Source organism: Bos grunniens, chromosome 4 (assembly GCF_055505025.1).
Source record: "Bos grunniens cultivar Pamir isolate PY7600 chromosome 4, Bosgru_T2T1.0, whole genome shotgun sequence".
NCBI classification, from domain to species: Eukaryota; Metazoa; Chordata; class Mammalia; order Artiodactyla; family Bovidae; genus Bos; species Bos grunniens.
In genome coordinates, this window is record NC_141168.1 from 93,872,979 (window position 1) to 93,887,987 (window position 15,009).

Sequence of the window (15,009 nt, forward strand, 5' to 3'; positions counted from 1 at the left end):
GAAAGTTCATCAACAGGCATTGTCGTCTGGTTAAAAAGATGAGTGGCCAGGCTGAGGAAAAAAGATAATAAAAATATGAATGAAGTAGAGTTGTATAGGCCTATGTAGAAGAAAAAATAAAAGAGCCCTTTACTGAGGGATATAAAAGAAGATATGAATAAAGGGAAAAGTACTATTTGGGGATAGAAGACTCACTATTATAAATTCTCCTTAAATCTTATCCGGGATTCTGTTCATGTGTTAGTTAATCATTGAAAACTTCTTAGACCATCATAATTTATTTTCCTCCATAGCCTTCATCCCCATCTGATACTAATTTTTTTGTTTATTCACTGAGTTGTGTCTGACTGTTTGCAACCCTGTAGACTGCAGTTAACCAGGCTTCCCTGTCCATCACCAACTCCAGAAGCTTGCTGAAACTCATGTTTATTGAGTTGGCGATGCCATTCAACCATCTCATCCTCTGTTGCCCCCTTTTCCTCCTGCCCTCAATCTTTCCCAGCATCGGGGTCTTTTCCTGCGAGTTGGCTCTTTGCATCAGGTGACCAAGATATTGGAGCTTCAGCATCAGTCCTTTCAATGAATATTGAGGGTTGCTTTCCCTTAGGATTGACTGGTTTAATCTCCTTGAAGTCCAAAGGACTCTCAAGAGTCTTCTCCAGCACCAGAATTTGAAAATATCAATTCTTTGGCTCTCAGCCTTCTTTATGTTTCAACTCTCATTTGTACACTACTGGAAAAACCATAGCTTTGACTATACAGACCTTTGTCAGCCAAGGGGTGTCTCTGCTTTTTAATACGCTGTCTAGGTTTGTCATAGCTTTCCCTCCAGGGAGCAAGCGTCTTTTAATTCCATGGCTGCGGTCACTGTCTGCAGTGATTTTGGAGCCCGAGAAAATAAAATCTGTCACTGTTTTCTCCTTTTCCCCTTCTATTTGCCATGAAGTGATGGGACCGGATGCCATGATCTTAATTTTGTGAATGTTGAGTTTTAAGCTAGCTTTTTTACTCTCCTCTTTCACTAAATATATTTATTTCTTTGTCTTTTTTTCTTCTGGAATGTAAACTTATGAAGGTATATAAATTTATGAGAGTGTGCTTGTTGTTCTTCCCTAATTAGAATGTCTTATTCCTTGTGATATCCCCAGCACTTAGAGCTTAGAGCACAGAGGAAGCAATCAATGACTGGTGAATGAATAAATAAGTAAAACTTTCTCTCCTAATCCATAGTACTTATTGTCTATTCCATAGTTTTTTGGTCATTAATTTTGTTCAGTTTAGCATATTTTCTATTATTTTCTTTTGGTTTCTGTTGCTTTCTATTATTTTCTTTTGGTTCGTGTCTAATTGTTTCATTCCTGTAAGACATTCTTCTCTGTGCTCCTTGATGGCAGGAGTGGGACAAATACATCCTTTGTATACTTCACTGCTGCTGCTGCTAAGTCACTTCAGTCGTGTCCGACTCTGTGTGACCCCATAGATGGTATACCTCACAGTACAAGGCAAATGGATGTAGGAACTTGTTGAACTGAATACATTTATTTACTCATAATAAATTGCTAGAATCCAGTTTGCCTTCAACAAAATGAGTGTTTTTAATAGATAATACAGTGTATATCTAAATGAAATAGGAATTGTTTTATAAAGATGGAGAATTTTTAGAGCTGTTTTGTTGTACTCATGATAAATTTTGGTAACTGTAAGTTGTGCAATTATAATTTTACAAATCTCTACACACAATTTGAGCAAAAGAAAAATATAATTTTCAGTGAGAGATGGATTTATTACCTTGAAATTTTAATTTTTAAAACGTCTCATGCTATAGTTTTAAAAAAAAGTATTCTAAACAAGTAAAATTTGTACCTTTTATACTTGCTATTGCATATATAAATATGTAAATATTTTTTTATAAATACTTTATCACTTCTCATGCCAGTATATCATTCAAGAGTTTATATAACTTTTTCTTGTTCGTTTATTTTCCCAGTGGATTTTTTAAAACACTGCTGATACACTATAAATTTATTTCTACTTATAGATTTGTTATATTGTTGGAGATAAATTTGCAGTAATGTACTGTCAAAAGTAAATATTTTTGAAATTATTGAAACAGTACTGTGAAATGCTTAAAAGGAAAAAACATAAACTATGAAAAAGTTTTGTTGGTTTTTTTCTAGTTCCTATGGAAAGTTATTTATTTATTAAAAAGATTTTTTTTCTGCTTTGTTTCAGACCAGTCTATCCATATGGGGATGGGGAAGCCTTGGCATTGTCCTTTCTCTAATAACATTTGGACCCTTTGTAATATTTTATTTGGCATTTTATATCCTCTGCTTTGTGGGTGGGTAAGTATTCTCAATGATAATTTTATAGTTTATGTCATGTTCAGTTGTTCAGAATGGAAACATGACCATGAGACCTCAATAAGAAAAAAAAAATGACCATAAGAAATGGCAGCATGCTTTGTGAATGCTGTTATTTTTACCAAAGTTAAAAATAGTAAAATTAAGATACCTATAGAAATAAAAGTATAGATAGTTACGATTTGTACCAGCAGTAGGAGTAGTTATATTCAAAAAAAATTTTTATTTTATGGTGATACAAACTTTTTTGTATAATTTGAAAAGTTAAGAATTTTTTATTCTTTTTGGTGTTGTGTAAAATTTTTAAATTCTTTTGTTGAAGTTCTGTGAAATTTTCTAGATAAGGTGAGATATAGATAGGCTGTAGAAGAACCACTAAAAACTCTGAATTAAGCATTAAGGCACATGAAAGGATCTGAAATTCCAAGTTCATTTTATGTCGTAAATTGATCTGTTATTCTGTTCCAAGTTACTGATCTCACTGAGACTTGCTGCCACAGTAAGGGGACTTCAATTTATATACCAACAAGCATCCCCACATCATCTCAGGATCAGTTAATTAAGCATTCCCAGGTTACTCAGTTACAGTCAATGAGTATCATAATTCCTGAGTCAAAAATCTTTTTTATTTTGGCTCTCATTATGAAGAACGATGGTCCTTTATTGAATGTAGCTTTATATAGTTTAATGCCTTATGAATTTTAAAAGCAAAAGTAGGCTTTTGTATATATTAAGTAAAATAATTACTATAATATGTAAAATAATATAAATAAAAGTATATAAGTAAAATAATATAACTGAAAGTCATCTAAGTTTTAATTTTTTTCATTAAATTTTAAAAATATGTTTTTGTTCTTTTGCCCACTTAACATTGCAAGTCAGAAGAGAATTAATACATTTTCTTATGGAAGCTACCAGGTGTTTTTTTAATTGGGGATGGTTTTGGCTAGTCAAACTTAAGTTTTTGAGTTCTGCAATTTACCTGTATACAGTGTTGATAATTTACCTGTATACAGTGTTAATAATGTATACATTCTGCTTATAGTAAAGCTAATCACATTTTGTAATGTAAAGAAAACTTTTGATTTTTTTTCTTTTTTCCTTTTGGATTGTTATTTTAGGATACTTTAAATACCAATGTGGGTTATTTAATGGCATTCCATTATGTTTGGTCATGCAATTTTCTACAGCACCTGTTTTTTCTTAAACCTCAAGGCTGAAGCTATGAATTAGGTTCTAAGATCAGACTGTTCTTAGCTTTCTTTCCTACTGTCACACTGTGGGCAAAGGTGCACATTTTATCAGTCTGTTTTATGATAATGTTTTTAGAAATACATTGTTAATGTAATATAAGCATTTTATTGTGTCTAGGTAAAACTAAAATACAAGACCAACTTGATTCTTAGTAATAATGTTTGATACAACACAGATATGTGAAATTTACTTATAATTCTGTGGCCAGTCTTTTAAAAAAGAAACAGACTTGAGGACGTAAATTGACTTGAGTGTATTTGTTTCTCCACCCGCCTCCCTGTGCTGAAGAGCAGTGATGTAGCAGATCACCACAAAAAGCGGAGGACCTTGAAAATCTTCCTTTCAGTACCTGAGGCTGGCTATGTTTAATTTTTCACTTTCTCTTCTTGTCACTATACTCTTTCAATCATTGTAAGATTACTATAAATCATTATAAAATTAAAATTTAATTTTCTTTTATGGATTTTCTGTCTACTCAGTAGTGCTTCAATTTGTTTGGTCAATTTTAAATGTAGGAAATACTGATAGCATTTAATCAATACTTAAAGTAGTTCTAAACCAGTATTTGTCTTACTTTGACTCCATAATTGTTTTTAAAAATAGCTTTTTGGGATATATTTATGTTTCTTTTTAAATTCCAGACTTATTTCAAATGAATTATAAATTGGATCATCTTTTTCCTGTAAGAAAGAAAGTGAAGTCGCTCAGTCGTGTCCGACTCTTTGCGACCCCATAGACTGTAGCCTACCAGGCTCCTCTGTCCATGGGATTTTCGAGGCAATAGTACTGGAGTGGATTGCCATTTCCTTCTCCAGGGGATCTTCCCAACCCAGGGCTTGAACCCAGGTCTCCTGCATTGTAGATAGACGCTTTACCGTCTGAGCCACCAGGGAAGTCCTTAGGACTGTAATTAATTTATATTAGATACTTCTAAGCCAAGTTTCCTAAATAGCTTTCCAGTCACTTACATTGTTTGAGAACTCCAAGAAAGTTTAATACAATTACTGAATAAGGCAGAATTTTAAATTAGCAATCGGGGTACAATATAAATGCAGATAATTTAGAGTCAAATCTGTATCTGTAAATGTATTAAGTATACCTAGGCTTTGTTTATATTCCTAGTGACAAGTTATCTCTCTCTCTAATTAGTTAACAGACCTATAGAAATACATCTCATTTGTCTTTATCCTTGGTTATTAGCTTACCTGCTTAATTAATGAAGGCTTATTATCCTAAAGTTTGAAAATGATGCCTGAGATTCTTATGAAATAATATTGAATGAAAACTTGGAAAGGCATTATTATATAAATTCACAAAATGTTTATAGTTTTTTTAAACTTCAAAACTTAACAAAATCTGTCAATTCCTTGCCTTGCCAAAGTCACAAACTGACTTTTTAGTGCATGATAAACTGTCTCTTAAATCAGAAAAATATGTGTTAAATTGTAGTGAAATTTTGTTTTGTATCTATAATTAAATTTCTTTCAGGGGTTTTGTTGTTACTCTGCTGTTTGGAAAAACAAACTCAGAGAAGTACCTAGAGCAGTGTGAACATTCATTTCTCCCTCCAACATCAACTGGGATTCCTAAGGTAAGAAGGGTAAAGGAATGTAAGACCTTAAAGCCCTGCTGTGTGTAGTGTTGATAATGTGATCGCCTTTATATGGCTTGGCACATCTTCCTATAGTTCACTAATGCTGACTATAAACTTATGAGAGACTACTGATCAGGCTTAGAAAATGCATGTTGGATGTTAAAAGTGAGCATGCAAATTTGAGGAAAAGATAAAAATTTGGAATCTTTTCCTGCTGTCTTAACATAGAATTTTGATGCATCACAGCATCATGTCATTGTCAATTATTGAAATGTCAGTGAACGTACTATTTTGAATGAAGTAAATGCATAGGAACCAGAGCGGGGGAAAATGGGCATTTTTTCTTAAGCTCACTTGAAAAGTAGAGCTTGCAGTTAGGCTATGCTGCTTCTATAATTTTGTTACCTCAAGCTCAATTTTATGTCTTTCGTGTTGCAATTTTTCTTTTTTTTCAAATATCGTACTATATAAATAAAATTGAAATTCCATACTAGATATAGGCTTCACATTCGCAATTCCTTCAGTTATTATTGTGGACTTGTAATGATTTTCATGTATGAAGAGAAGAAAATGGTCTGGAGTCGGTGCCAGTAACTGAATTTTATAATTATTAACATGTCCATTATGTGCTAATATGACTTTCATATTGATAAGTAAATACAGTTTTTCTAATACTTAGTGTTACCTTTAAAATAATCTTTGAAACTTAACCTCTGCCCCCCTTTAAAACTCCTGTTAATGTGTATTCTCTGAATTTGCTTACAAATCTTTTTTGAGGTAATGAATCTTTTCTTTTTTAATTGAAGTATAGTTGGCTTACAGTGTTGTATTAATTTCTGGTGTACAGCAAATTGTCTCAGTTACACACAGACATGCATTCTTTTTTAAAATTTTCTTCTCCATTATGGTTTATCCCAGATTTGATACAGTTCCCTGTGCTATACAGTAGGACCTTGCTGTTTGTCCATTCTAAGTGTAATAGTTTGCATCTTCTAACCCAGAACTCCCAGTCATCCCCTCTCCCTCCCCTCTTCCCTCTTGGTAACCACAAATCTCTTCTCTGTGTCTGTCATTCTGGTTCATAGATAGGTTCATTTGTGCCATATATTAGATTCAACATACAAGTGATACCATATGGTATATGTCTTTCTCTTTCTGACTTACTTCATTTAGTATGATAATCTCTAGTCACATCCACGTTGCTGCAAATGGCATTATGTCATTCTTTTTTATGGCAGAGAAGTATTCTGTACTCTACACACACACACACACACCCCTTTTATTTAGCTGTTGATGGACATTTAGTTTGTTTCCATGTCTTGGCTGTTGTGAGTAGTGCTGCTGTGAACATAGAGGTGCATGTATCTTTTTGAATTACAGTTTTGTCCAGGTGTATGCCCAGGGATGGGATTGCTCGATCATATGGTAGCTCTATTTTTAGTTTTCTGAGGAACCTCCATACTGTTTTCCATAGTGGCAACATTAGCTTACATTCCCACTAACAGTGTAGGAGGGTTGCCCTTTCCCCACACCCTCTCCAGTATTTGTTATTTGTAGACTTTAATGATGGTCATTCTGACCAGTATAAGGTGGGTGGTACCTCATTGTAGTTTCTATTTACATTTCTTTGATAATTAGGAGAGCATCCTTTCATGTGCCTACTGGCCATTTGTGTGTCTTCTTGAAGAAATGTCTATTAAGGTCTTCTGCCCATTTTTCATTTGGATTGTTTGATTTTTTGCCTTTTCTTTTTGAATCATTTCTTAGCCATCCATAGTTTCTATTCATTTGAATGGTACATAGAGAGGATGATGCAAAATATTTTAAATTATGATTTTAAACAGCAATAAATCATAATCAAGATTGGTTAAATCTTTATGATCTATTTTTTGGTATATGGTATAAATAAATAGTGATTTTGATTTGCTTTTTCTAAAATGATTTATAAGTATATTTTATGAAAAAATCTCAGTGGTTGCATGGGATAACTTGAAACATATGTTTTTAATATGCATTTGTGCTTTTTAAAATTTTTTTATCTGTTTATGACTGTGCCAGCTCTTTGTACTGCGTAGGCTTTTTTCTAGTTGTGGCCCGCGGGGGCTACTGTCTAGCTGCCGTGGGCGGGCTTCTCACTGGACATGGCATCTCCTGTCGCACAGCCCACGTGCTCTGGAGTGCGTGAGCTTCAGTGGTTGCAGCATTTTCGCTCAGTGGTTGCAGCTCTCTGGCTCTAGAGCACAGGCTTAGCAGTTACGGTGCATGGGCTTAGCTGCTCCACATCAGGTGGAATCCTCCCAGATTAGGGATCAAATCTGTGTCTCCTGCATTGGCAGTTGTATTCTTTACCACTGAGCCACCAGGGAAGCCCTGGTTTGTATTAATTAAAGAGTATCCTACTACTTTTTACCGTATTTCCAGGTCACTGATCTTTCTGAAAACTATGGACAAAAGAAATTAATTTTTTTTAGTTGCTGAGAACCATCCCTTAGTAAAACTTAATTTAAAATATGTTAATTTGGCAGCTGGTATACTCCTTTGGGCTGGGAGGGAGGAGGAAATGGGGGTGTGTTTAATAAAGACCATTATTAATTTGACTCACCTGAAACACTAATTTATGGTTTTAAATTTTCATTGAAATATGATAACAGTATACCTGATATTTTCAGTTTCTCACATTCTAAATAATGTTTGCTGATTATTGTTACTGAGGATATCTAGTTTTCTTAATTCTAGACATAGTATTTGTTTGATACCTGAGTCTCAAGAAATAAGGTTATTTCTTAGCTTGAAGATAATGAGAGGGATGTTACAGTCAATATTTAGTTAGAAATAAACTATAGATATTTTGAATCAAGAAAGTATGCAATAAAACATTATGATTCCCTTTCAGTGCTTAGAAGAAATGAAACGGGAAGCCAGAACTATAAAGATTGATAGAAGATTGACAGGTGCCAATATAATTGATGAACCTCTCCAGCAAGTGAGTTTCAGTATGTGGTATTTGAATTCCATATATTGTGTGCTGGGTGCATTTCTCTTGAAATACTAAGAAATAATTTTGCTATTTATGTAATATGCTGGAAATTCATTGTAATGCTGTTCTTGGATTCTCTATGTAAACTTGCTGCCTTATTTATGAACTTATTTATATGTGTTTGCTTTGTGTTAAACCCTTTTGGTTGAATTTACATTGAGAAAAAAAGTTTTTATTAACATCTGATAGTGTTTCTAATTGTTTTAAGAGTTACAATGTTGCTCTTCAAAAATTTTTGCTCTTCAGCTGATGACTAAGCTAGTGGTTTGATAAGTCAGAGGTTTTTCTACCACTTTTGTTACTTTTTAAAATGGATATTACTGGCTTCATTCAAAAATACTTTAAAAATTAAAATTATTCTCTCCCAAAATATTTTCATTGATGCTCAATTATATGACTATTGCAAATAATGTGTACCTTAAAATTCTAAATATTATTTTATAGATAAATCCTTATTTAGTTTATCTGATTTGCAGAAAAATTATACATTATGTTGTATTATTTGCCATTTATTGGGTAATAATGCTGTTGACACTATCACTGGTATTAGAGTTAAGTGAATTATGTCATTTTTGTCATTTGACTGCAATGAATCTGATTATACTCTCAAAGAAAACATTTTTTTCAAGATTACTAGGGTCTCTTGATATTATTTTGCATCTCATTCCATCAAACTAACTAAAACTCTTCATTGTATTTTAGCATTGGAAATTAATGTTTCTGCATGTTCCATCTTTAACTGGAATTTGGGTAGGGCTTCACCATAGATAATTCTTTAATTAAAAAAAAATTAGGCAGTAGATGAATTGGGCTACCAAAATAACTTAATTTAATAACTTAATTTTTTGAAATATTTTTTAGCATATTGATGCTCTTGTAATGAAGACAGTTATTTACTACCACAATTTATTAGGTAGATAATAAATGAAAATTTCAAATAATCTTTTTAAGTTTTAGTTTGCCACTATTACTTTTTAAATCCTTAAAAACTGTATTTTTTCCTGTATTTTTGTTTTAGGTTATCCAGTTTTCCTTGAGGGATTATGTCCAGTATTGGTATTATACACTAAGTGATGATGAATCTTTTCTTCTTGAAATTAGGCAGACTCTTCAGAATGCACTCATTCAGTTTGCTACTAGGTAAGGTCACTGGATTGTATTTATGCAGAAAAATTTAAATATTGTTTGTATCAATAGGGAAAATAACTTTTAAATGGAAGGAGAAAATTGGTTATTCCAAGGTAAGTAGAGCAGTAGATTGTTATTGTGGGATAACTCTTAGTTTATGGAACTAGAGCCCTGAAAAACCTTTACTCTTTTACAACTGCAGAATGTTTATCTCGACTAATCCCTGTTTTCTAAGTCTGTGTGTCAGTTTCTTCCTCAGAACCCAGTTGTCCAATCATGTGACAGTTCAGAGTCTTTCATCCCACATATTGATAATACTTTTTCCCCTCTTACCCAGATACTCTTTTTTTTTAATTGCAATATCATTCTTTTATTATATTGTTTGGGAAATAAGATTTAGTACAGTTAAACTCAAAGTAAATACTGAACCAAGGTGGCAGGGCCAGACAGACGGAACATGATTCAGAAATCTGGCAGTGAAAGACACTCTTGGGCATGATTAGGAGGTGTTTCACTGTCGTAAAACATAAGGCAGGCGAGGGGTTCTGAAACATAAGGCAGGATCAGGCCCTGTACCGTAGACATTAAGGAGCTTGTCTCAGATTGGTGTAAGGAATAGTTTGTATTCTGATGCCAACTGACCACTAGAAACCTCAGAAGGTTTTTGTTATTGTTGGCATTTTTAATATTAATATTTATATAAATATATGAAATATATAAATATGTGCAGATATAGATGCAGTGTGTGTGGTGTGCATATATATCTATATATATTTGTATGTCTGTGTGTGTGGTAAAAGTAAATGTAAACACATAAACAGGATGGATCCTAATCTTCTAGAGTCATTTCCTCTGGAGTAACAGAGGAAATATTTGTTTGAACCCCATGCAGTTTCCATTTGTCTTCTATTGGAATAAGTAGAGTCTCTTTGACAGTTACCTGGCCACAGAATAGTATAGGAGTAGCTGCTGGCAACACAAATAAGCTAGCTTGTTCCTCCTTATTGGTCACACCTTAGCATGGTTCCTGCCAGTCTCCTACTCAAGCAGGGCTTTAGTAATAAACAAAGCACTAGCAAAAAAAACCCCGGAGTTACTGCATTTCCACCCTCTTGAATAAGTCTTTCCTTGGCTTGCACGAAGAACCCATGTCCCATAGGTGCTGTTCTGACTAGATTGTATGAAATGAGTGGGAGCAAGAGACAAAATGGCTAGAGCAAAATTGGGAGCCACTGATCCCCATCTGGAGATACAATTTAAGATGCCCACAGACTTGCAGGGAAGAGGTGCAGAGGAATGGCGTGGCAGGGCTCATGTCTTGGGGAAAGCAAGGTGTCCTTGCTTGGCTTCACTTAATCGGCTTGCCCTGGGCAGCCATAGCCTCCATAACGCCACACATGGGCTCTTCATTTCCCAGGGAACTGCATGGGCTTGATGGGCTGCAAGTTCTTGTTCAGTGGGAATACCAGGAGGCAGGTGCAACTCCACGATAGCCTCTTCAGAGAGCCCCGCCAAAGGGCTGACGGTGCCCTGAAGCCTGATGCTAAGGGATGTATTCACTACCCTCTCCCCTTCCTCCATCTGGGGAACTATTTTTTCATTCCAAAGGGGCAGAACTCTAGCAGTAGTGTCCTTCAGACTTTCACAGGAGGGTAGCTGATGGCTGTTGAGGTCTGCATGCCTGCAGTCTTACTGGTGTTGCTGTTGAAGGGATAGTCAGGCTTCACTGGAGATGGTAGAACATGACAGCATCTCCAGATCTTTACCTGGGCTTCATCCTGCTTGGCAGCAACATCTGCCTTATTGCGGCTAAGTCTGCACTACTGGCAGCCACAGTTGATCAGTGGCATCTGGTGTAGTCCAGAGAGTCCCAATTGTTGCTTCTGCACCTGGTGAAGCAGATGTCAGACTCCTAACCAGTATCTTGTAGCACCTGCATGTTGTGCTTCACCTCCTGACGCCCACTGTGCTCATGTTGGCTTCTCACCAGCCAGTGAAGCCATCCTCCGGGTCCATGTACTCTTCTGTGTGGGATCAGCACCGCCTTGTAGCCATCCATGGCGGTGGTTCTGGGGGATAGATTGGGGCTCACTGAGGTTCCAGAGTCATCCCAGGTAGTCTTCTTTATTCAAGTGCTGTGAGAAGAGCTCAGTGTAACTGCCCACTTATCTTAGGCACATACCTAATGGAGTCCTCTTAGAAGAACTCAAAGGAGCGGTCGGTGGAGAATATTCAGTTTATTTATTTACTTTCAGAAGAGAAGTATATTTTAATGAGATTTCCTTTAAGAAACTTTTCTGAGATATACTAAAATTCTCACTTTACAAACACCCTCTTATATACTGCCCAAATATTTTGGTCTGTATCCTTGTATTTAAACTACTTGATTTTTAGAGGGGCCATTTCATGTGGAGAAATTATTTATATTTTAAAGAAAGGATTTTATCTTTGGGTAAGTTTTCTATCTTCTTTTTTTTTTTTTTTAATAGAAGATTTTTCTACCCAGTACATGCAGTGATTTTCCTACAAGCCTATGGCCTCAAGGCAGGAGGCTACATTGCTGTGTCACAAGTAGGTTCTCAAATCTGAAGGTGTTATTCTCTAGCCAGCCCCTCTTCTTCCCCACTTAGGTTCTTGAAATGCACTTTTGTATTTCTGAGAGTCTTGGAGAGTAGAGCTTTGCCCTAGGGCTCTTTGTTTCTGTTTCTGTCTGAATAGATATTTCCAGCTCATGCTGCCCTGTCAAGACTTTTCTTCTATAATTCAGTTGATCTTAAGGTTTAGAGTGGGAGATGAATTCCTCAGCCTCCGGTCACTGAGGCAGGCTGCAGTAGGTTTCATAGTTTGAATTTTAACCTTACTTAGATAGATTGAAACCCCTTCTCTTTTATGATTAACAGCAAACATTTGGAAAGTAGCCAACCATAATTATGAGTGTAGATGCACTGTGGAATATAGAAAATATACTAACATATAATCAAAGAAGTCAGAAATTGGATTTTATGTCCTTTAGTTCATATATGTAACATTATTGCATGTTAGATATTGTTTAAGATCATTATTCTGAATCTGTTGGTCACTGCTTTTTATAGTAACACCCTTCTAATGACTTTTTCCCGCCTCTCTGCAAAGATGGGAGTAAGAAGAGTTCATTATTCTTTTGCCTGCCTGCTTAAGATTATATTAAAATATAAAAAATTGTAGACCTAGAAAGAATTTTGAACTAGTAATTGGAAGACTTGAGTGAGTTTGTATCCTCTTCTCTCATTTAGCTATGGGACTGTGAGCAAGTATTCTAAATTTTTTGGATTTTGGTTTTTCTCATGTGTGAAATAAGTGTCATAAATACCTGCCTTGTACTGTATTCCTCACAGGGTTTTGGTCTGGAGCAAATTCACGTGTTCTTTTAACTCATATTTTATGTCTACTTTGCCTCAGCCAGATGCTGCAGATACAGCAGTGAATAAAGCAAAAATCCCTGGTCGGTAGAATGTAATGGAAATAGTTCATGTGAAAATGTTTTTAAAATTGTGAAGAATGTTAGAAATTTAAGTTTTTATGTCACCGTTCACCCATAATTTCACAGATAAGGAAGCTAAATTCCAGAAAGATTAAACAGTTAGTCCAAGATTATCTGTTGAGTTGGGGGCAGAGTAAGAATCATTCTTAACAGTCACTATTCTGTCCCCCAGTCCCTAACAGATATATTGTGATCTAGATTATCATCTTAGTTTCCCTCACCTTTCTGTCATATCACTGCAGTGCTTTGCCTGTTCTTTGATCTTCTAACTACCTTTTCTTTAAACTTCCTGTTATAGTTTTTTTCTCCTTTCTCTAGCATTCTATTATTGTTCAATTGCTCAGTCATATCCAACTCTTTTGCGACCCCATGGACTGTAGCCCACCAGGCCCCTTTGACCATGGGATTCTCTAGGCAAGGATACTGGAGTGGGTTGCCATTTCCTTCTCTACTAACATTCTGTGCTTTCATGCTAAATATTGGGTGATTATAGGAAGAACCAAGTTTCTTCCATCCTAGACTATCTGAATTTTGTCTTTGCTTGGTCGTTGGCCTTAAGTTTTGGGGCAAATTAATCAGCCTCTCTTGAGCTTTAGTTTCCTTATTCATAAAAAGCTGATAATATTACTTGTCTGTAGCATGTAGTGAGGCTCAGTTAATGTTTGTGCCTTCTCAATGAGTGGCTTTATTTTTGTCTTTCATTGGCTTTTTCTAGTAAAGCCATACTAAAATATATGTTTTCACAGGGGCTCCTTGATTATTTCCAATGAGAATATCAAGAAAATTAAGTGCTTATAATCATTACTTGAATACTTCTTAAATTCTTATTCTTGTCTGCTCTGCACTGCAAAGCGTACATTATCTCTTCTCTCCTTCAAATTTCAATCCTGTATAGAGTTTTTAACCAGGGGCCCATAAAGCCTTGAAGATTTAAGCAAAATTTTCTGTGCTTTTTTTTCTTTTTCCTTCTGAGTGGTTCCGTAGATTTTATTTTCAAAAAGGACCTGTGAACCCCAGAAAGATTTAGAACCACCAAATTCTAGTGTTCATATTTATTTGGCACCTTGAGGAAACAATCACAGAATATCAGCATCAAACAAAATGCTAATTTTGTTATACCAGGAGGGAAAGGATATATGTAGAGTCTGAAATTCTGGTTTTGAGCTTTAGTTCTGTTATTTATTAAGCTCTATGGCACTGGTGGTACAGTGGTAAAGAATCCACCTGCCAGTGTGGGAGATGGTGGTTTGATCCCTGGGTTGGGAAGATCCTCTGGAGAAGGAAAGGCAACCCATTCTAGTACTCTTGTTTGGGAAATCCTATGGACAGAGGAACCTGGAGAGCTATAGTCCATGGGTCACAAGAAGTCGGACATGACTTAGTGACTAAACAACATGACCTTGAATGGATAAGAAACATAAATTCTTTGCATCTAGTGACAATGTGTATCTGCTTATCAGGTTGTTGCTAAGATTAAATGGCATCAGATATGAGAGAGTACATTGTAATGCCACACGTCATCATAACTTTAGTACCTGTTTCTAGTAGCAGTTTGGGGAAGGAAACCTTCCCAGGGAACTCTTTAGTTCTCTGTGGAACCTGGGCATTAACCTGGAACTTTAGGGGATGAATCTGTGATAACCTGTATATTTTTAATTCTCTCTTCAAATAAGATAGCATGACATTGGAGAGAAAGCCTTGGGAGATCTGTATTGTAATTCTACCTGTACCATTAAGTTACAGTATACTTAGAAAATTTCCTAACATATCTGTAAAATAGTGATACTGATACTTGTCACAAACTCTGAGTTGTGAGGGGCAAATGAGATCATATGCATGAAATATTTCATAAAGTGTTTGTCAACCAATAAATGATTTTTTGAGCAAGTTATTTAACTTTCTGTGCCTCAATCTCAGCATCAGCAAAATGAGGTAATTTTCTCATAGGGTTGTTGTAATAATTATATGAGAGAAAAGAACATGTAAAACACCATAGGAATCTGGCACATAGTATGTATTCAGTGAATGTTAACTTCTTTCTTCTTGTTTTTGTTATTTCTTACATTTCTGGGAATATATGCACACATTCTCTTGTCTTCTTAGCTTCATTGTT

The 15,009-nt window shown here is 35.3% G+C and overlaps 1 protein-coding gene and 1 pseudogene across 11 annotated transcripts in view; one reads left to right on the top strand and one right to left on the bottom strand.

The window, feature by feature from the left end:
* Window positions 1-15,009, top strand: part of SNX13 (sorting nexin 13) — a 147,775-nt gene that overhangs the window by 48,955 nt on the left and 83,811 nt on the right. For 9 of the 11 annotated variants that reach the window (XM_086397487.1, XM_086397489.1, XM_086397488.1 and 6 more), the window contains 4 exons: window positions 2,233-2,345; window positions 5,106-5,208; window positions 8,105-8,194; window positions 9,267-9,388. In XM_086397487.1, the coding sequence (XP_086253613.1) occupies window positions 2,233-2,345; window positions 5,106-5,208; window positions 8,105-8,194; window positions 9,267-9,388 (428 nt within the window). Of the gene's footprint in view, window positions 1-2,232; window positions 2,346-3,905; window positions 4,029-5,105; window positions 5,209-8,104; window positions 8,195-9,266; window positions 9,389-15,009 lie in introns of those variants that run through there. The other 2 variants (XM_086397496.1, XM_086397497.1) reach the window with 2 other exon arrangements.
* LOC147374543 (phosphoglycerate mutase 1-like) lies at window positions 10,725-11,435 on the bottom strand (annotated as a pseudogene).